At 50.4% G+C, this 21,359-nt stretch overlaps 1 protein-coding gene across 2 annotated transcripts; it reads right to left on the reverse strand.

The window, feature by feature from the left end:
* Positions 1-1,149: 1,149 nt before the first annotated feature.
* TRIM16 (tripartite motif containing 16) lies at positions 1,150-20,048 on the reverse strand. Of its 2 annotated transcripts, XM_081220594.1 has the most exons (6): positions 19,478-20,048; positions 13,203-13,298; positions 10,099-10,332; positions 7,499-7,664; positions 6,970-7,065; positions 1,150-3,128 (listed from the first exon to the last, which is right to left on the reverse strand). In XM_081220594.1, exons 1-6 carry the CDS (start codon positions 19,973-19,975, stop codon positions 2,545-2,547), a joined length of 1,674 nt encoding a protein of 557 aa, XP_081076720.1. In that variant the 5' UTR covers positions 19,976-20,048; the 3' UTR covers positions 1,150-2,544. The 2 variants fall into 2 exon arrangements, with proteins under 2 accessions (XP_081076720.1, XP_081076721.1); XM_081220595.1 differs by lacking the exon at positions 10,099-10,332.
* Between the last annotated feature and the right edge of the window lie 1,311 nt (positions 20,049-21,359).

The raw sequence follows: 21,359 nt of genomic DNA on the forward strand, positions 1-21,359 counted from the left end.
GCTTAGGGAGTTGCCAAAGACAGTGGAGGCTTCTGTGGGACATACAGAAGAGTGGCATACACTGACACAGCTTGGGGAATATGACAGAGGGCGTAAAATTGGCCTTTGTTATCTTTTTTGATTTTTAATTTTGTTTGTTTTAGGCGATTTTCAGTTTTTGGACCCAGGGGAAGAAAAAAGATACGCCCATTGCTTAAGGCAATGCTAATGCTCAATTTTGCTTGGATCTTCTGTATCGAGAGGAAAGGTCTTAAAACCAAAAATGAGTGGACAAAAAGAGGAACTGAAGTTCAAAACAGGTAAGGAGACACCCAAAGGGTTCCTTTTATGAATCTGAGTGTGGCCTAAACAAATTACATCTCACAACACTGACACAATTTACCAACGTGACTGAAATCCAGGCAGTAAATTTTGAGAAATTAGGGAGAATGGTGGAGGATGAAGACAGGCAACATTGTCTTGATTTTTTAAAAGAAAAAAAAGGTAGATTCTGGAAACAGCAGATGAGGTGTGAACTTACACCAGAATTCTAAAATGGTTTGTCAAATATTATGTGAGCATTTGGGGAAGAAAGTAAGAAGCATCAACAACCCAGCCAAGCTGATCTCACTTTCCCCCTAGAGAGCATCATTAGAGAGGAAAGGCTGACATAGTATATCCTGATCTCTGCCGCTGAAAAGTCCTTCATGGTGAGCAGTGGATAAAGGGGCATAAGGTGGGCTACATTAGCAAACAATTCTACTGATGCACAACTTATTGAATAACTAAACCCAAAAGATATTGGCTGAGAACTGCAAGATTCTAATCAATATAGGTATCAACCTAATCAATATGTATATCAACAAGAGTAAGATTTAAGAAGAAAGGGTTACCAATTCTGTAGGTGACACCAGGCTAGGAAGGAGAGCTATTACACTGGGCATAGAGTCATGAATAAAACTATCTCCGCAAGCAGCAATGATGTGATGAAATTTAAAATTCAAATTTAAAAATTTCTAAGGATGCACAGTATAGCCCAGGGAACTCTACTCAATACTTTGTAATGGCCTATATGGGAAAAGAATCTAAAAAAGAGTGGATATATGTGTATGTATAACTGATTCACTTTGCCGTACAGCAGAAACTAATACAACATTGTAAATCAACTACACTCCAATAAAAAATTTTTTAAATATTTTAAAGGTCAATAAAATTCCAAGCTTTTAAATTCAATTAAAAAATTCAAATCCTATACTATATAAATCCTAGAATTCAAATGTAGGGCAGGGTCTCTGGAAACGAGTCGAGTGACACTCAAGTAAAGTACTCTCGACACACGACCGTCAGACTGGCCAAAGAGGAAGGGACTTGACTTGACACAGGTCACGGAAAAGACCCAGAAGTTGTATTTCCAGGGAATCCCGAAAGGGGCCTCAGGTTATGTCCTTAGAAACTCATTTGAATACAATTTGTCATTTGCCTAAGGGTTTGATGAATGTGTATCATGAATCTTAGGGAACGCATCTGTAGAAAGGAGGGGGATGTGATCAGAGGAGTAGAAGGTCCGGAAACCACAAAGGAAAGTGGGAGGTAGAGTGAGAAGCCAAGGATAGAGTGAGAAGCCAAGAATAATTCCCGGGGGGGGACGGTGTGAGAGCTGCCCCCAAACACACGGGAGAACTGCCCTTGAATGAGGAATCAGACGCGTCCACATCGTCCAGGTGGCTCCAGAAGAGAGGAAGGAGCCCTGTCGCCTGAGGTTACAGGGACTAGGACTCGGACCCCACTAAGACATTCCTGCAATCCTCACTGTCCCCAAACCAGGTGAGCTTCCAGGTGAGGTAGTGAGCTCTCCATCACAGCACAGCTGCAAGGCCCAGTCAGACGTGCGGGTGCAAAGCGACGGAGGCTGTAAGACACTCTACTCCTACGAACGCAGTTCATGATGTGGTTTATTCCCGTGCACACAACACCCACCATCTAAGGAGGAAGGCAGCGTGGGGTCGTGGTTAGAAGTTCAACATCAGCCCTCCTAGGGGCCACTCACTCACCACGTGACCACGATGAGCCCGAGCAAGTTCACTGACCCCCACTGGACCACAGCTTCCCCACCTGCAAAATGGGGACGGTGTGAGCAGCTACCCCACGGGGCTGCCATGAGAGCCACGAGGGCTGACGTACGGGAGGAGCTCAGGACAGTGCCGGGGACGCGGGGGAAGCGAGATAAAGTTAGTGATTTATTCTGATTCCTCTGCAGTCTTTCTGATGGTTCTGAGGATTCCTGGTGACCACCTCTGGGCACAGTGCGCTTGTTCACCCAAGCAGACAGGACATCACGAGAAGATGGCGAGGGGGACTTAGGGCCTGAGGATTGTTGCAAACGTGGGGAACAGCGCTGCATGGAGCCCAAGGCGGCGGCCAGAGAGCCTTCCCCTCATCCTGTGACCCACGTGATTTCTAAAGCCAGCAACCGCTGGCAGGGATTCTGCCCCCCAGTCAGCCTTAAAACGCAAGCTGCCGCCCCGTCTGTGTGTTAGCACAGGTCTGGGCTCTGGACCCCGGCATCTAGGGAGCAGGCTCCACCAGGGTCGGTGCCGGCTTCTCGGGTTCCTCTCCCAGATCCGCAATCCGGATGGTGTTGTCCTTCTTGGAAAGCCAGAAGGCTGGGTAGACGGGCTCCAAAAACTTACAGTCGAACCGGTGCACCAGCGTCATGGCCTCCGGCTCAACGCCGTAGAAGGAGAGGACGCCTCCGGGGAAGTCCACGTAGACCCCCAGCCTCTGACAAGGGCGGGCCTCGAGTGGGGTCTCCGTGTCACTGTGCCAGGCCCTGAACCCCTTGCCATCCCACTGGAGGCTCCAGGAGAAGTTGTTTCCGGAAATGCAACCATTGCGTTCCTCGCCCTTGCGGTCGATGCCCTGGCACGTCAGGCCCACGTAGATGCCCGCCCCGGAGAGCTCCACCTCGAAGTAGTACCTGTGCAGGTAGAGGCTCTGCTGGGCCAGCACCTGCCGCCAGTGTGTGAACCTGCTGGGGAGGCCTGGGTACGGGTGCGCCCAGGGCGTGGTGTTGGTGACCTTGCGGTTGTCCTCCTGCAGCCGGAGGTACCTGTGTGCCGTGTCGGGGTCGAAGGCAATGTCACAGGCATCTGAGGGGACACAGAAAGTCAGGGACCGACAGGTGATTCAGACCCAACCCTTCAAACCTAGCGAGCCTCCAAGGGACGAAAAGACATCTGTCTCCCAGACCCCTGTTCCTTCCCAGAAAAGAGGTGGGGGAAAACCAGAAAACAGAACGCAAGTGTGATACTGTGATTTATAATAAATATATATTTGGTCTCTGGTTCCCGGTTGCCGGCACAAAGCTCCCTGTAATCTCCTTAGATAAGAGCACTAGGACCATCTGTTGTTCTAATATTTGGTCTTTACCCCCTGTTCCTGACACAGAGCTCCTGAAACCCTTGTAATTTCCCAGGTTACACATGTATCTTTTGTTCTGATGAGGCAACTCTGGGTGGGCTCCTGGAGGGGGCTGGCTGGTCACCAGAAAGACCATGTCATGACTAGAAGCTTGGAACTTGCAGCCCTAACTCCTAATCTCAGGACAAGTGAGAGGGGCTGGAAATGGAGTTAGTGGGCCATCATGCCTATGAGATGAAGCCTCCATAAAATCTCAATAGTGCAGGGTTCTGAGCGCTTCCAGGCTGGCAAACATCCACACCAGAAGGCGATGCACCCCATCTCCAGGAGGACAGAAGCTCCTGCGATCGGGACCCTCCCCGGCCTTGCTCCGTGCATCTCTCTCTCCATCTGGCTGCTCATCTGTGTCCTTTACCACATCCTTTAATAAACTGGTGAACCTAATTGTCTGCCTGACTTCTGTGAGCTGTTCTAGCAAATGCTCGAGTCCAAGGTGGGGGGGGTGCTGTCCTGGGAACCTCTGATTTGTAGCCAAGTCAGACAGAAGTTGTCCGTCACCTGGGGACCCAACACCTGGCAACTGGCATCTGAAGTGGGAGCCATCCTGTGGGATCTGACGCCATCTCCAGGCAGTGCCAGAACTGAGTTAAACTGTGGGACACCAGGCCAGTGTCACGGAGAACTGCTTGCAGGGGGCACCTCGCCCATGCAGGTCTTAAGTGGTCCCAGACCCCTTTTGACAAGCCAACCCACGTCCTTCCTTCCTGAAGCTCAAATTGCTTGGAATTTACTGTATTATTTGCTGAACTGAATCAAGAAGTAAAACCTGCGGATGGGCTCATGCTTTCATTCATTCGACAAATACGTCCTGAAATCCAGGCACTTTTCTACCCAGCGTCGGCAAGGGTTTGGGGCAGACAGGCACTCATACACCCACATTTGATTCATTCATTTGTTAAAATATCTGGCCAATATTCAGCAGGGGAACTCTCAAGCAGTCCCCCGCCCCACACATTCTCTTCCTGGTCCCAGAGAACAACACCTCCACGCACCCAGGTGCCCAAGTCACACTCCATTTCTTTTCCCTCATCCTCCCACGTCTTGTCCCACCACACACGCAAGCAGCCCTGAGTCCTGTGGGTCCCACCCTCTCAGTGCCCTACCTCACCCCCATCTAAGCCACCCCCAAATCTCCCCCAGAGCGTGCAGTAGCCCCACGCTGGTCGTGGTGCTCTCTCCCGCCTCCCCCGCCCAGACCTTCTCCCCGACAGGAGCTCGCTTCAGGGAGCCAGCTAAGGTGAATCGTGTCGCCCCAGCTTACAGCTTCTGATGGTGCCCCTGCCCTTAGGAAAAAGCAGTGACCCGCCTCCCTGGCCTCCCGGCCCTGCGTGACTGGCGCTTGCCTGCGTCAGCAACCTCATCTCCTGCCCTCTACCCCTTGACCTCCACACTCCAGCACCCTGACCTCAGACCCACCCAATGCTGAACCCACTCGGGCAGCTTCGGCACAGACCGTTCCCTCCGCGGTGGGGTCCTCACCCTGACCTGAGTCAGGGAGGTCCCGACTGATCCGTTCGGATTGTGGTTGTGAGTCTGTCCTCAAAGACGTCTCCATGCCTGCCTGTCAATGTCTCTCGGAGCACCCTGGCTTTATAACTTCCTGGTACTCATCACAATGTGTAATTATTTATCAGTGTGTTTGTTTCATGAATGTTCTCCTTTTATTCTATCAGCTCCACATTTTATGTGGGACTCTATCCTGGGGGTCTAGCTCTGAGAAGATGCTCAGTATACACGTGCCAAATGAATGAGTGCGTTAGTATTCCTCTCATCTAGGGGGACCCGGGGCTCCTTACAGGGTAGGTGATTCTATGCCTTGGGACAAGAGAACCAGAATGGGTCTGGAACATTCTGTTAGTGCCAGAAAGCAGCAATACTTTTCAGAATGTCAAGGGCAGAAGGTCAATGCTTAAAGGACAAAGGGGCCAGCTTACAAGTGGCTCCCACTGGTCAGTCAAGCTGGCAGTTTGACAGAACTTGGACAGGTGAAATGATCTGAGTCCATAAAAGGCTAAAAGTTCACAGCAATGCTCTAGGAGCAAAAGTTAATGTCATGCATGAAAAAAGATGACTGTCATGCAACAGAAAACAGATTGTAATAGGATGTGGTTTACTTTTATTTTAATGTTAAGCACAAAAGGTGTTTGGCTTCTTGTATTAACTATATCTGTTAGTAAAACATACATGTGGGGCTTCCCTGGTGGCGCAGTGGTTAAGAATCCGCCTGCCAATGAAGGGGACATGGGTTCGAGCCCTGGTCCAGGAAGATCCCACATGCCGTGGAGCAACTAAGCCCGTGCACCACAACTACTGAGCCTGAGCTCTAGAGCCCGTGAGCCACGACTACTGAAGCCCATGTGCCACAACTACTGAGCCCACGTGCCACAACTACTGAAGCCACGCACCTCGAGCCCGTGCTCTGCAACAAGAGAAGCCACCGCAATGAGAAGCCCGTGCACCACAACAAAGAGTAGCCCCCGATCGCCGCAACTAGAGAAAGCCCGCATGCAGCAACGAAGACCCAACGCAGCCAAAGATAGATAATTAATAAATAAATATATTTATTTTTTTAAAAAAACATAGATGTGCTGTTGTCAGGAAGCAGGAAAGAATAAATCAAGGAAACTGTGTGGAAACTGAGAGGTCCTGGGGAAAATAAGGAGCTGTGGAAAGAACAGGAGACAGTCATCAAAGCCGAGGCTCCACGTCACGACCAGAGCAAAAGGAGTTCAGGAGTTGGTCAGCCAGCGCTCACCCCCAGAAAGCAAGCAGAAGCAGGGTTCAACGGCACATTGCAAAGAGATGAAGCAGCTGCGTGTCCTAAAAGTGAGCCTTGACTACCCAGATGCAGCCCTTCCTCTCCTGGGAGATGAAACCTCCCTGCCTTGTTAACCATAAGGAAGTATTGATTGGAAATAACATGTTTTCAAAAATGCTGACAGCCCAGGACACTCCCACATCATGACGGGACGATGGGTTTTGCAGTTCTGGCCAAGTCAGACTTAACAGGGACCCATCTGGGAACTAGCCAGGATCTTTGAAAGGGCCATGGTCATGAAGGACACAGAAGGACAAAAGGACTGGACCCAGACTGGAGACAAAGAAACATCTGTGACCTTGGACCGGACTTCCAGCCAGAAAAAGGACACCGGGAGGAATACCTCGTGAAACCTGAATAAATTCCATAGATTAGTTAATAGGCTTGCAGCAATTTCATTTTCCAGTTTGGATCAGTGCACCGTTGTAACGTAAAGTGTTAACGTTTGGAACAACTGAATGAAAGGTATACAAGAATTCTTGGTCCTCTTTTTGCAATGTTTTCATAAGTCTGAAACTGTTTCAAAATGAAAAGTTCAAATTTTTTTTAAATTAAACTTTTTAAAATGTACCATTTGGGCACAGACCCTGATGTTGCAAGAACCTGAAACGTACGTGAGAAACGGCATCCCTGCTTCCAAAGCCTCACACGTACATCCACACCCAGGGAAAGGGAAGCTGTTCACGACTTACACTGAAGGAAGTGCTGCCTGGTGCTGGGCTCTGGTTCTGAGGTCCAGTGTTTGTGCTCAGTGATGGCACACACCTGAGTTCCGATGTCGTACTCCTCTAGAAAATCAGAGAATTGTGAATGCACACCTGTCCAGGTGGGCAGGAGAACCTAAGAAGCAGGAACCCCCAGCCCCTCTTCCCTGGGCTTCCTCGGGGAAGAAGGGCCCGGACACTAGTCATGTGTCAGAGACCCCTGCTCAATGGACCACACTAAAGTAAAACACGCCGAGGAAAGACCCCAGCCTGACTTGGATTTCACTTGAAAGTACAGCATCAGCAACCTCAGAAGCTAGTCTCGGAGATGCTGGCCAAGGGTGTGATGTGACTGACTCACATTCTCTGGTGTCAGTCATTAAGGTAAGTGTCCATCAGTAGCACGGCGAGCCAGAGGATGGCTCTGAAAATGAGAAGCTCCCCGTTTCTGCTCTCCCTCCCAACTCCCACCTCCCGCGTCAGCCCCTCAGAGACACTACAAGCCACAGCTTCTCACCTTCCTTGGAGAACTCCTGGAGCTTCTCCTTGTAGTTCTGCAGCAACTGGATCAGGTGTGCGGTGGAGTCCGTGATGACCTTGCGGATGCCCGAGAGCTTGTCCTTGAGTCCAATGTAGACACTGGGGAAAGCATCGTCCTTCATGTTCTTGAACTTGCAGTACTCCTGCAGGAAAGGACACATGGCAGAACTTGCCCTGGTTTCGGTGCTTCTTAAACAGGGCTGCCCTCCTCAATACGGCACCTTCCTCATCTGTAAAATAGGCTGATGGTGACGTGCACTTCACAAAGAAAGTGTGTGTAATGGGTCCAGCTCAGCGTCTGATAATGTAGAAAGCATTCGTGTTTTTTAACTGGGAAAGTGGACTTTTAAAAATCAAGAGATATGAGGCACCCGCGAGCAGATGCAATACATAGCCCAGACAGGGAATCGAAGAACAAATGTGTTACACCAACAGCGCAGATGGCGGTAACATTCCTGCAACCTTCATTTTATCAGTGCTTTTTTTTTTTTAACTAATTTAAACACAGGCCATGACAGGGATGGAGGAACGGGTGTACCACTTGGAAGATTCACAGACAAGTCCTCAGGCGGGAATGCTTGCTGCTGCATTTTCCTAGTCGGTTCAATCCAATACACAGTGTTCTCTAATTCTTGTTCTGTGCTTTAGAGTTTGAAAAGTGTTTTCACATAGATAATCACATTAAGCCTCTCATGTTTCAAAACTCTGCAGTGATCAGGAAAGGTTGCTTTCAGGTGTAACACATTATCAAATTCAAATGCAACGGAAGCACTGAATTACAAACTGGGTACAGCAGAAAACTTGGTGATGAAAACAGTTGTACCAGAATGGTTAGATTAATGGAAGAGAAGAAAGAGGCCAAGCCAGAGAGTAGATAGGAAGAAAAATGAGCATTTTATGTAGATTTAGTGCCATATATGATAAAAGTAACATTTTAGATCACTGGGGGGACTTCCCTGGCGGTCCAGTGGTTAAGACTCTGTGCTTCCAAGGCAGGGGGCGAGGGTTGGATCCCTGGTTGGGGCACTAAGATCCCTCATACCACACGGCACAGCGAAAAAATAAAAAATAAAATAAAATAAAATGGTCTATTTCTTTAAAAAAAAGAATCACTGGGGAACAATACATGTCATTTCGATTTGGCTAAAAATTTGTGGAAAAAGAAGTTATGTTTAACTAAAATAAGTTGTCCTATACTAAAATATATTTTATATATATTAAAGTTTTTATGTTAAAGTTAACAAAAGGAGAAAAAAATAGATTTTATTTCTTTTTTTAAATTATTTATATGCTCTTTAGGAAACTCATGACATGGGAAGCCAAATTTTTCTTCACAGTTTCTTTGTTTTTTTGTTGTTGTTGTTGTTTTTGCGGTACGCGGGCCTCTCACCGTTGTGGCCTCTCCCGTTGCGGAGCACAGGCTCCGGATGCACAGGCTCAGCGGCCATGGCTCACGGGCCCAGCCGCTCTGCGGCATGTGGGATCTTCCCGGACCGGGGCACAAACCCGTGTCCCCTGCATCGGCAGGCGGACTCTCAACCACTGCTCCACCAGGGAAGCCCAGTTTCTTTGTTTTGATATTGTAAAGTAAAGGAACTGAAAGACATTCTTTGGTATGTCTGTCTCTGTCTGTTACTCTTTCAATCTCACTCATTACAAAGCTAATGATGATTACCTTGGGTGATGGGAATATGGATGATCGTGTTCCTTTATATTTTTCCATATTTTCCAAATTTTTTTTTCATAATAAACATTTACGTTTGCCGTTAACTAGAAGGGAATCTCTTCCCAAAATGCAATAAAAGAATTACTTGTATGTAGGAATATTAGCACTGAAGGAGCCTTGGAAATCACTGCCTCCGACCTGCTTGTTTATAAATGAGGAATCTGAGACCCAAAAAGGTTAAATGACTTGCTAAAAACTACACAGCGCTCTAGTGACAGATCCAGGAAGATGGAATATCTGATGGCAGGTGGCTTAACATACAATGAATGGCACATTGTAATGAAAGGTCTCATCTTCTCTGCTGGGCTGTCTGTCCTCAGTCACCCCAGCACGGGCAGCCCTCTCCGAAAGGCAGCAGGACCCCGGTCTCACCCCGGCCCAGCAAGTATCCCTCCACTGTCGGAGTGGTTCATAAAGCACACTGAGGCCTGAGCTCATCACCCCTCAGCTGAAGTCCTCCCTGGGCTGCTGTGACTGCACGATGAAGAACAAGCTTCTACAACCAGATGCCCACCTGGCCCCGCCAGCCTCGCCTCCCATCACTCTGTGCCCAGCGTCCCATACCCCATCCTTGTGAAAGCACCTTAGTTCCCCACATCAGCTGTGCTGTCTCAAACCTCTCTGCCTTTGCACATGCCATTGCCTCTGCTGGCACATAATGCATCTTCCACGACCCGGTTCCAGCCTCTCCGCTCTGGAGAGCCCTCCCTCTTGTACTCCTGTACTCAGCTGCTCTCTGTCCTCACAGCTCCCTGCGCACCCGTTTATCAGCAGGCAGTTCCCTTCCCCTGTGTGCCACAGGCCGAGCAGAGTGAAGGTCTCCCTGGCATGGGTGGCACGGCAGCCCATACCTCCAGGAAAAGCACGGGGTTGCCGATGGCGGCAATTCTGTCCAGTTCCTGCCTGGTCTTCTCCATCTCTGCGCTCCTATACTCCAGGTGGGTCTTGATGCCATTGGCCTGGCCCAGGGCAGCTTGTTCCTTCTCCTCCAAGAAAAGCACCACGTCAGCCTGGGCCTTCCTCATGGCAGCAAGGAGATCCCCAAACTGCTCCTTGGCCACTGCCTTTACCTCCGACACCGACACCTGGCGGGGGGGTGGGGGGGAGTGAAGAACCTGTTAGTGAGGCATCCAACCTTCTCAAAGCTCAACACGCAGAAATGCAAACCCGAGAAACTCGCAAAATCGGGGAGCAATTTCCTATTGTAAAAGGAAGCCTTTATTCTCATTTGAATCCTGGGTTCCCGGAAACAAGAAGGACTCTCCAGAGTATAAGTACTTATTTGCCAATCATTCCCTTAGTCTCTCATCCATCAGATGAGAGAGTGAATTATCTGATTTCTGAGTCCAGCTCTGACAGTCGGGCTGCTCTTCAAGTTTGTGACATCCATCTTCCAACCAGGACAATGTACGTATTCAGTATACTTGATAGTCATGTTTCTTGAGGTAAAATAATAATTTGGCTTCTTTATACAAATCAGTAGCATGAATTTGCTTTCTTAGCATTTCATTTATGTCCAGTTAAACTGCCCACCGGGTCCATCTGAGCCAAAAGCACATCTAACCCTATGGTGTCTGTGCCAGGCACAAAATGTTTAGGGTGTGTGCAGGTGTCCACAGCACCTAAGCATCGCAGGACCAGCCTACCTGTGCAGAATGGAATGTCACGTTCAAAAATATATAAAACAAATTCCACGTGATGAATAGCAAGGATTTGCACGATGGCACTCGTGCACGTGGGATTCTATCCTTCCACATCCTTTACAAATGCCTTCAGTCAATGTCATATTTACAACTTCAGTCCACGTTTTCAACGGTTTCCACTTCTCTTTGGTAGTTCTTAGGTCCTGGTGCTGATGGCTCCCTCTGACAATGCCCAACTCCAGATCGTTGCCCCAACACAAATTACCTGGTTAAACTTCATGTAAAGTTCTTGGAAACACTTTCCTTTGCTCACCCTCCCTTCACCCCACTCCACAGCCCGGAGCCCATGCCCTGCCTGCCTCAATCTCTCCCATTGTCCCTCCATGACCATCCCATCTGAGAGCCCTCTGAGCAGCCCCTCCAGGTACTGTTTTCTGTTCTCCTGGGGTCCTGCCGCCTGCCTGGTCACTTTTTAATTACATAACATAGTAATATAATAACGGCCACATTTAGTAAGTGCTTATCATGGGCCGGGCACTGTTCTGAGCACTGTATACATATTCTCTCATGGCAACCCTAGAAGGTAAATACAGATGGCCCTCCATATCTGCGGATTCCACATTCACGAATTCAAGCAACCACAGAACGAAAATATTTGGGAAAAAATTCCAGAAAGTTCCAAAAAGTAAAACTAGACTCTGCCAAGCTGGCCACTATTTACATAGCATTTACATTGTGTCCGGTATTGCAAGTAATCTAGAGAAGATTTAAAGTATACGGGAGGATGTGTGTAGGTTTACATGCAAATACTAGGCCATTTTATACAAGGGACTTGAGCATCTGCAGATTTTGGTATCCGTGGTGAGGGGATTGGGGGCTGTCCTAAAACCAATCCCCTGAGGACACCAAGGGAAACTAAAGCACCACCATTTCAACAGACTGAGTAATTCTTAGGTCAAGGGAGCAACACTCCCAGGCTCTCCTGTCCCATCAACCTAGGGGCCCTGGACGGTTCTTGTTGTCTCTGTGTCCTCATGTACCTCCTACATGGTGGTCACTGTGGTAACTACCTCACCTGGTTACCATGCAGTTAAGAGAAGAACTGAGTAGGGATCAAAGTGTCTGGAAAATAAAGAGCTGGAAAAAGGCAAGATGCTCCATGCAGTTCTCCAGATTACACTGAGCATGGAAATCAACAATCTCTGAAGGTTTCCAAGACTTTAAAGGGATAATTATTGTTCTTCTTTTCATAAGATTATATGGATAAGAAATAGGTATTCATTCTTCCACAGCTAGTTAGTTATAAACACCAAGGAGGAAGAAATTAAGTTGAAATGGTTACATGTATTAGATATGGATGGATGGATGGATGGATGGGTGGGTGAGTGGATGGGTAGGTGATGGATGGATGGATGGACGGATGGGTGGGTGGATGGATGGATAGGTGGGTGGATGGATGGGTGAATGGATGGACGGATGGACGGATGGATGGATGGATGGGTGGGTGGATGGATGGATGGATAGTGGATATGTAGGTGGATGGATGGACGGATGGATGGATAGTGGATACGTAGGTGGATGGATGGATGAATGGATAGAATCATTCTTGATATGCAAAGATGCTGCTGCTGACTGACTGCCATAGGGTAGTTGTTTTGCATTCTCCTCTGAGTTGAGGTTATTGGCTTGCCACTAATGAGAAACCTTTGTGGAACTGTTTGGGTCTACTTAGAGTTTATTATAGAAAGTGGTCATAAACCAGAGAGACTAAAACTAAGTAGCCTGGCACGCCACTGGCCTTATCAAGTACCATCCACTTATCCAGCAGCTCTCATCTCTCTTTTCTAGCTGCCAGGATTTAGGACTGGTGAGAATTGCATGCAGAACACCCTCCTATGATAGAAGAATCCAAGACTATACATAATTTCTGGAGCTCTGGCTAACCACCCCCCTTGACTCCCACATACACCCTTTTCTCCTGGTCAAAAAAGCATATGCACATGTACAAATAAGGACACTGTCATTACAGGACTAGCTTGCTTCTACTCCATAACATTAAAAAGTAAATCACTTGCCAGTTCTGAATCTTGAACTAATTTCATAGCAAATCCCCATAACAAGTTGAAGCCACCCTGCAGTGTGGCCGACCTTATCTGTACCCACAGTTCTCACCCAACGATAAAACCCATGGGGCCCGTGGACATGGGTGCCGGGCCTACACCCTGCATCCCACAACCCCGGGTGGGCCTGGCTGAGCATGCAGCAGCTGCCAGGTGTGCCAAAGCCCAGCAGGTGACCCCGGCCAGCCTTACCAGAACGGACTTATGGTTGGCTTGGAGCCTGGCGATGGCATCTTCATTCAACTTGAGTTTCCGCTCCAGGTCTAACTGGGTGATCCGAAGCTCAGCCTAAGAAGAGGAAAGGTCAGCGTCAAGGAGGAAGGAGCCCAGGGCACTCGGAAGGTCCCCAGGATCAAGGGCACCGTCTGCGCTTCTTCCATGGATAGGGGAGTCTGTCTCAGACACTGCTCTCAGAAGCCAGGCTGGAGCACCCACCCTCAGTGGAGGCACAGAGGGTCAGCTATGTGCCGGCACTTCCTGGGGTGAACTGGCTAAAATGCAGGGAGACCTTATGCTGCGCTGGGCATCGCTTCAAGCATTTCTCTGTGTCACCTATCATCCTGACCATGCCCATAGCAGGTAAACACATTATCTCCATTGTACAGGTGAGAAAATGGAGCCACCTATCCAAGGTCACACAGTTGTCAGTGGAGTTGAGTCCAGCCCATCCGGCCCCAGAACAGCCTGACAAGGAGCACAGGGCGCCTGAAGTCGGGGGTGGGCATCCTAGGTTTCTACTTAGCAGATGAGACTTCGGGAAAATCTACTTAATGCCTCCACACTTGCATTTCTTCACCTGTGAGGTGGGAGCAGCTAAAGTGCCCAATTCACAGGGTTCCCACAAGGATGGGAGGCGTGTCATCAGGAACTCTGTACAGTAGCGGGCACATGGCAGGTGCTCCATCCGTGTCGGTGGTGTCATTATCCTCATCATCGTTACCAGCACTACCTCGGCTGCTTTTCATCACGGACTCTTATTCTCTGCCGGATGCAGGCAAAGCGAACCCTCCCCGCCGAGGCAAGTGCCTGCCTGAGAACCCTGGGTTTGCCCACGTTGACGCCCCTGCCCAGCCCCACTCTCGCCTCCTGAAACTCCCCAAGCACTGTCTGCCGAGAACGTGCCGAGGCATGAAAGCAGAGCCTTTGCAAACTTCAGAGGCCCCGTCACTTTCTGCGTCCACAAGGGCACGAGACAGCAGCAACAGAAAGAAGAGCTTTCGGGCTTCCCCGGTGGTGCAGTGGTTGAGAATCCGCCTGCCAATGCAGGGGACACGGGTTCGATCCCTGGTCCGGGAAGATCCCACATGCTGCGGAGCAACTAAGCGCGTGTGCCACAACTACTGAGCCTGTGCTCTAGAGCCCGTGAGCCACAACTACTGAAGCCCGCGTGCCTAGAGCCCATGCTCCACAATGAGAGAAGCCACTGCAATGAGAAGCCCGCGCACCGCAACAAAGAGTAGCCCCCGCTCACCGCAACTAGAGAAAGCCCGCACGCAGCAACGAAGACCCAACACAGCCAAAAATAAACAAATAAATAAATTAAATTTAAAAAAAAAAAAAAGAAAGAAGAGCTTTCACTGATTTTCACAGCAGCGTGTGTCTGCACTCCAGCTGTGTCGTCATTCACCCTAACAGAACTCGGGGTGCAGGGGCACTGTGATGCATCTCCCCTTCCTCCCACTGAAGCCCGCGGGAATCCCAGGCCCCAGTGGTGGCAGCCCAGGCAGGCAGGGGACTCGCCTCCGTCTGCAGAAGCCCGGGAACAGTTGCTCAGGCCCTGCGGCCCTGACTCAGAGCCAAGTGAGCCCGGGTGACCTCCCGCCCCTGAGACCTGAGACCTGATGCCCGGGAGTGGGGGAAGCAGGGAAGATGCGGGATCCAGACTATTTGGGGGCAACGTGGAATCTTGGTCTGTCTAGAAGGCTTATTACCCAGTGACCTGCTCCAGGATGGGAGGGGACATGAGCTGCTTGTTGAAAGGTGGTGGGAGACACAACAGAACACACAGTAGCAACGAGTGCACAGTGTGTTAAAGCGGTCGGCCCCAGCACCATCCGGGGACACAGGAGACCCCCAGAGTGTCCAGGGAGGGGGCTTCTCCCCACTGTCTGTGGACTGCCATAAAAGGAGGAAGGGACTCCCAAGTGCCTAATGGGGACCTCTGAGTGAGTCACCCCACAAGCAGGCACTCCTGCTTACCACAAGAGGCGGGGCCACTTGGGAGACCAGCATCTCCAGTTTTTCCTGTTCCAAGGAAATGACGGGGTGCCTCAGACCCTGGCTCCGGGGTGTCCCAAGACGTGAGCCATATGCACATCGCAGGCCCAGGCAGGCCCCACACAAAAGCAGGACAGCAGTGCCAATGAGAGTAGACGGCCCCATGTCCAAGGGCACAGAGAGTCCTCCCCGCTTCAGCGGGCACCATATCTGGGGTACAAGACCTGCCTCTCTCAGGCTCTACGACCCTCATCAGTTGGTTTAGCGTCTCCTCTGGTGCCTCAAGAATATGTTAACAAAATCGTTCTTGCTTCTATCTCCAGGGCAAAGGTGGTACGCAGCTCAGTGACCAGGGTCAGGTTAGAGATGCAAACTGGAACAGCAGGGGGAGGGAGAAGAGAGAAGGAACTTCCAGATGGTGCCAGTTGCTTTGTGTTTCCCTCTGGAGAGTCTGTGTCTGGGAACACTAGGGCCCCCGCTGAGCCCTGACTTCACTCCTTGGCCAGCTGATCAGAGCTCACTACATGCCAGTCCAGTTATATAAGACACTGTCCCTGCTCTTGAAAGATGTACAGCCTGGTGGAATGTTCAGGATAAAACAAGTTGCATAATACTGAGTCCAAGGCACTCCTCGGAACTTCTAGAAGAAATTCTCCTGAACAGCCTCAAACCACCCGCCTTTTGGCAGCAAATGGGCCATGAACAATGCTGGTTAACGGCACCCCCAACAAGCGGGAACACTTGTGGCTCTCAGAACTCGGCTCCAGCTCTACCTGGAGACTGTGTCCAAGATCCCCACCATATCCTGAGCTTTCTGGAACCAATGCTGAGATTGGATGCCACTAATCGACTTGAAGGTCTAAGACGGGGCCCAGCCGAGCCTTCCTTCCCCCAAGATACCTGCCCTGACCTCACTGCCAGGGGTCTTCCTCCTTGGAACACGCAGCAGGGCCTCTGTGCTGCCCCAGCCCTTTGGCGTCCAGGGAGACGTGGACCTGCCCTGGCTTCCTGACTACAGCCCACGCTCCCTGAGACAGTGTAGCACACTTAGCCCATAGAAAGTGCTCGATAATGTTCGATAACCGTGAAAAGGAATAGAAAAGAACAAACAGGAAAGCAGTTACAGAAAGAGTGCCAACTTCACAATTCACACACACGCATGCCACAGCTTCATTTCCCAGCAGCGAGCCTGAGTTCAGAGAAGGTGAGTGGAGTTAAGCTTAGCTGCTCTAACTGATTCACTTTGTTATAGAGCAGAAACTAACACACCATTGTAAAGCAATTATACTCCAATAAATATGTAAAAAAAAAAAAAAAGCTAAGGGAAGGGCTCCCCTGGTGGTCCTGTGGTTAAGACTCTGCACTTCCACTGCAGGGGGCACAGTGGTCCGGGAAGTTCTGCATGCTGCAGGGTGCGGCCAAAAAGAAAAAAAAAGCTAAGGGAGAGGGATGGTCTGGGAATTTGGGGTTGGTAGATGCAAACTATTACATGTAGAATGGATAAACAACAAGGTCCTACTGTAGAGCACAGGGAACTATATCCAATCTCCTGGGGCAAGCCATAATGGAAAAGAATATTTAGAAAAGAATGTATATATGTTTAAAACTGAGTCACTTTGCTGTACAGCAGAAATTAATACAACATTGTAAATCAACTACACTTCAATTTAAAAAAACAAAACAAAACAACTAAGAGGCTTTGGGACGCTGGCCTGGGCAAGGGGAAGAGCTGAGTCCCCATTGGGAAGAGCTGGCCTCTGGAAGCCCAGCGGCACAGAACAAATAATCAGAGAACACCCAGAATTCCCAAATCCAGAGTTTTTGCCCACTGGCATAGCTAGAGACCATGGGAGCCTCAGAAGGGGCTCTGTCGGTGAACTGAGAAATCAATCGCTCTGTGGACCCGATGCTGCTCCCGGCCTCTCTGTGTCCCTGTGGCTGACCCTGCTGTTCACGGTTTCCCTTGCACAACATGCCTGAGTGACTAGCGCTTAACTCGATCCAAAGTGACCTTCAGCAAGCAGCTCCAGCGGGCTTGGGCTGGCTGGAGGAAAGATGGAGCTTCTGGAGCCTTACTTATGTCCAATAAGACTTTCAAAATAATCCTGGTGGTGGCTGCAGCCTCATCCAGGTACTGTGTCTTCGGAGCTGGTCTCCTGGGCTCCTTGCAAGAAATCTTTTGGCTCCTGAGCCGTGGCAGGGCCACCCAAAAAGCGCTTACAGAGCACACACTCACTCTCAGAGTTGAAAGCAAGGATGCAGGGTGGAAAGGCAGGAACTCTGACAGACACACTGGGGAGCGGAGGCTGGGAACTGGGCCCGCACCAAGGATCTGGGGTACGGGGCTGCTGCATCACACCTGTAACCGGCCTGCTTTCAGCACCAAGAACTGCCCCAGTTGTCTGTATTTTACCTGACACAGCTCCCTCCTGGGATGTCTGAATTTGGGGTTCCACACACGAGCAACACAACTCTCCCTGCTCAGAATGACAATTACCCTATGTCTCGGTAACGCACCAGCTTACACTACGTTGAAATTCATATTGTATCTATGCTGCTACGGGCACAGAATTTCCGAAAGGAAACAGAAGAAAGAGTAGATTGTGGTGTCTGCCTCTGAGGAGGGAGAAGGGCAGATCCAGGCTGGGAGGGAGGGCTTTTCTGGGAAAATCTATCTCAGTGTTTGGTGGAGATTGTTTCTGAACGGAGACATGCATCACTTTTCCAGTTAAACATAACAGAATTCAGATATTATACCCTGAACAAGGGAAAAGCAGTGCATTATGCTTTAATCTCTCTACGACATGTGTGGCAGGGTTTTGGTACAAAAAAAATAAAGTAAGGTTATAATATTGTGACCTTGGGGTCCTTCCCTGTGTTCCTCCGGTGGGGTGGCTTTCCAGAGGCTTCCATTCCCACTCCATGGCTTAGTCATCTGTATGAGTCTGGACAAATTTGATGAAGACGAAAAGAGTCACCACCTCAGTGAGTTATTCCAGGACCGGATGGGAAAATCCACAGAAAGCACATAGCACACGGCAAGGCTCCATGAAGACCATGTAGTCAATTACATGGAGCTTTATCCTCTGACCTGTCTGCTGACCCAGAGCCTCCTCTGTGAACGTGGCTGTGAACGTGGGGAGTGGGTGGCAGTGACCTGCTCTCCTGACTGGACATTTCCTGGCACTGGAGATGCTGGGAACTGTTGGCAAGTAGATTGTAGAGCTGATAACGGTGACTCACTGGCATCTGGAATACAGAGCTTTCTGGAACAGTTCCCACTAACGCTGGATAAAATCCACACTTAAGGGAGGGTGTGGAGGAGCAGGTCCTCCTCCAGGAAGCTCCTTGTCTGCTGCCCAGGAACCCCGGGGCCAAGACGCTGCCATGGGCCTGGCGGCCATGCTCAGTGCAGACAGGGAGCTGCCCGGAGTCTGGACACAAGAAATGTGGGACAAAAGAACTGCACTTCCCCACTGAGAAGAAACATGCTCGTGGAAAGTCCGACTATGAGAAACGAAGCATATGAATCCATTCCCAGGAACTTCTCCAGGCTCTCAGCTTTCTCAGGGCAAAGAAAAGCCAGCTGTTCTAGAAATGGTTGCCCTACCTGATGGGAATAAAATTACAGGCTATGAGTACAGTATTTCTCAGTCTCTCCTGATACCTCTATCTGATGAGGAGATTTATTTTCCCTAAGGTAAGCAGTCCTTGACATTGTACCCGGAGGGAAGTTTCCAGTTCTCTGTTATCTCGGCACTATTCAAGCTCTTGGATTTCATACCCAGTATCTCCAGAGGGGCCCTTTTGCTACTGATCTCTTGTTTGGGGTAAAGGGAAAAAGAGAACTTCGGGCAAAGTTTTGGCTCTTTTCTCTTGAATTTCTGCCAAGCTTTACATTGCATTCATTGCCACTCAGATCCAGCCAGAGGGAAACACCTTCTGCACCCAACACCCACCCACAGATCAGTCACCAAAAGCTAAGTGAGAAATAGCAGGAAACTAGCCACAGGAGCGACAGATGCAGACAGAGAGACTACAGGGACAGCAGGACCGAGAATGGCGACAGAGTAACCGGCTCCAGTTTCCAAAGCCAAGTGAGAGAGACAGGGAGGCTGGCTGCACAGCCAGGGGCCAGAGCTAAGAGCACAGGAGTGAAGCCGGCAGCCCCAGGAGCCGAGGCAGAGGCCAGGCCTCTCCCTGGCCCACGGCCTCCCCACCTCCCTCTCCGCACAGACCCCGGCACTTGCCTCCTTGTCCCTGTGGGCAGCATCGAGGGAGACAGAGGCATGGCCCCTGTGCTCGGCCCGGCCGCACTCCTGGCAGATGCACTGCCCATCGGGGCAGCAGAAGGCAACCAGCGGGCTGTGGTGGGCCGCGCACACAAGCAGGTCCCGGTCCTTCATGGGCTCTGTCAGCTGGTGGCCGTGCAGCCTGCTGTTCTCCTGGTGCGGCCGCAGGTGCTCCGGGCAGTAGTTCACCATGCAGGTCAGGCAGGACTTCGTGGCCCTCGCCCTGCTGGCCCCGAGGCAGAAGTCGCACAGGACCTCCTCCTCCGCCTCCGCCCCAGGACCCCCCTGCCAGGCAGAGCCATGGCTCTGTCCCCGGCTCTCCCCCGGGGAGCTCCCCGGGGAGGTTGCGTCTTCTGCTGCTGGGCTGGCTGACCCAGAGTCTGGGCTGAGAGTGGCCGGAGGGTGAGAGGGGACCCCGGGCAGCGGCCCGGGAGCCATCAGATCAAACTCAGCCATGTGGAAGTTCTGCGTCAGAGCTGGGCTTCCTCTGCTCCTGGGCCCAGGATCCTGCGGCCTCAGTCAGATGGAAGAACCACGCCCAGCTAGCTGACTGCAGCTGCGGCAGCATTTTAACTGTTTCCTCTCCCCAGAGGAAGCTCAGTCAGTCGTCATCACTCTGCTCAGCTTAGAGGACGGCCAGCTGCAGTGGCCACAAGGCAGCCCGGGTCCCCAGGCTCAGGGAGGCCCAGCTGTCTCCCCACAGGCTCCAACCCGTCCTCCAGCCCAGACCCAAAACTGTTATTCTTCTGTGAATCATTCGCCTCCCCATAATCTCAGCCAAGCTGGGGGATCGGTCTGGAAAGGACTGGAGATTCCTGAGCTCTGCAGTGAAAGCCGACGTTGCATTACGTGGTTTGACAGGTTCGATTTTTTGTTTTCACTTTTTCTCTATTTATTTTTTTTGGCTGCACCGCGTGGCATGGGGGACCTTAGTTCCCTGACCAGGGATCCAACCTGCACCCCCTTCATTGGAAGCGTGGAATCTTAACCACTGCACCACCAGGGAAGTCCCCTGTTTTCAATTTTTAAAGGGACCCAGAATGTAAGGACTTCAGCAATAGGGCAGCCCTCATCCCTTCCCACCTCGTAGAACTGGACATGACACAGCTGGGAAGAGGATCCGTGTCTCTGACCCTGACCTTTTCCATATGACCTTCTTGCACATTCCAGGAGATGGACTTCTCTCAGAGCGGGATTCAGTGGCGATCAGGAGGCTCAGGAAGCACGTGTCTCCTTCCACATAAAGCTCTAAGCAGACAGCCCTCCCGGGCTGCACAACCTGCCCAGTGGCTCCTAGAGAGGGGTGGGCGCTTTATCTGCTTACTAAGGTTTTCCTAGACGTGGTGTATGGGTTTGCTCCCAGTGCCATAACAAAGTACCACAGACTGGTTGGTTTAAACAACAGAAATTTATCTTCTCCCAGTTCTGGAGGCTGGAAGTCCAAGATCAAGGTGTCGGCAGGGTTGGTCTCTCTTGAGGGCTCTCTCCTTGGCGTGTAGACAGCCGTCCTCTCCTTGTATCTTTACATGCTCTCTGTACACATCTGTGTCCTAATCTCCTCTTTTTATAAGGACAGCAGTCAGATTTGGATTAGGGCCCAACCTCATGACCTCATCCTACCTTAATGACCTCTTGAAAAAGCCCAGTCTCGAAATACAGTCACATTCTGAGGTACTGGAGGTTATGAAACAGAACGGGGCCCCGTGGGGCTCCCAGACATGGAGGGCTTTTTCTTTTGTCCCGCATTTCTTGTAGGCAAGACTCCAGCCTCCATGACCTTCCCTGAGATCCAAAGAGCAGATTCCCTTTGAACAGTTGCTCATCAAGGGAGAAGCAGTCA

The sequence above is a fragment of the Mesoplodon bidens genome (assembly GCF_964165515.1).
Source record: "Mesoplodon bidens genome assembly, chromosome: 19".
Lineage (NCBI taxonomy): Eukaryota > Metazoa > Chordata > Mammalia > Artiodactyla > Ziphiidae > Mesoplodon > Mesoplodon bidens.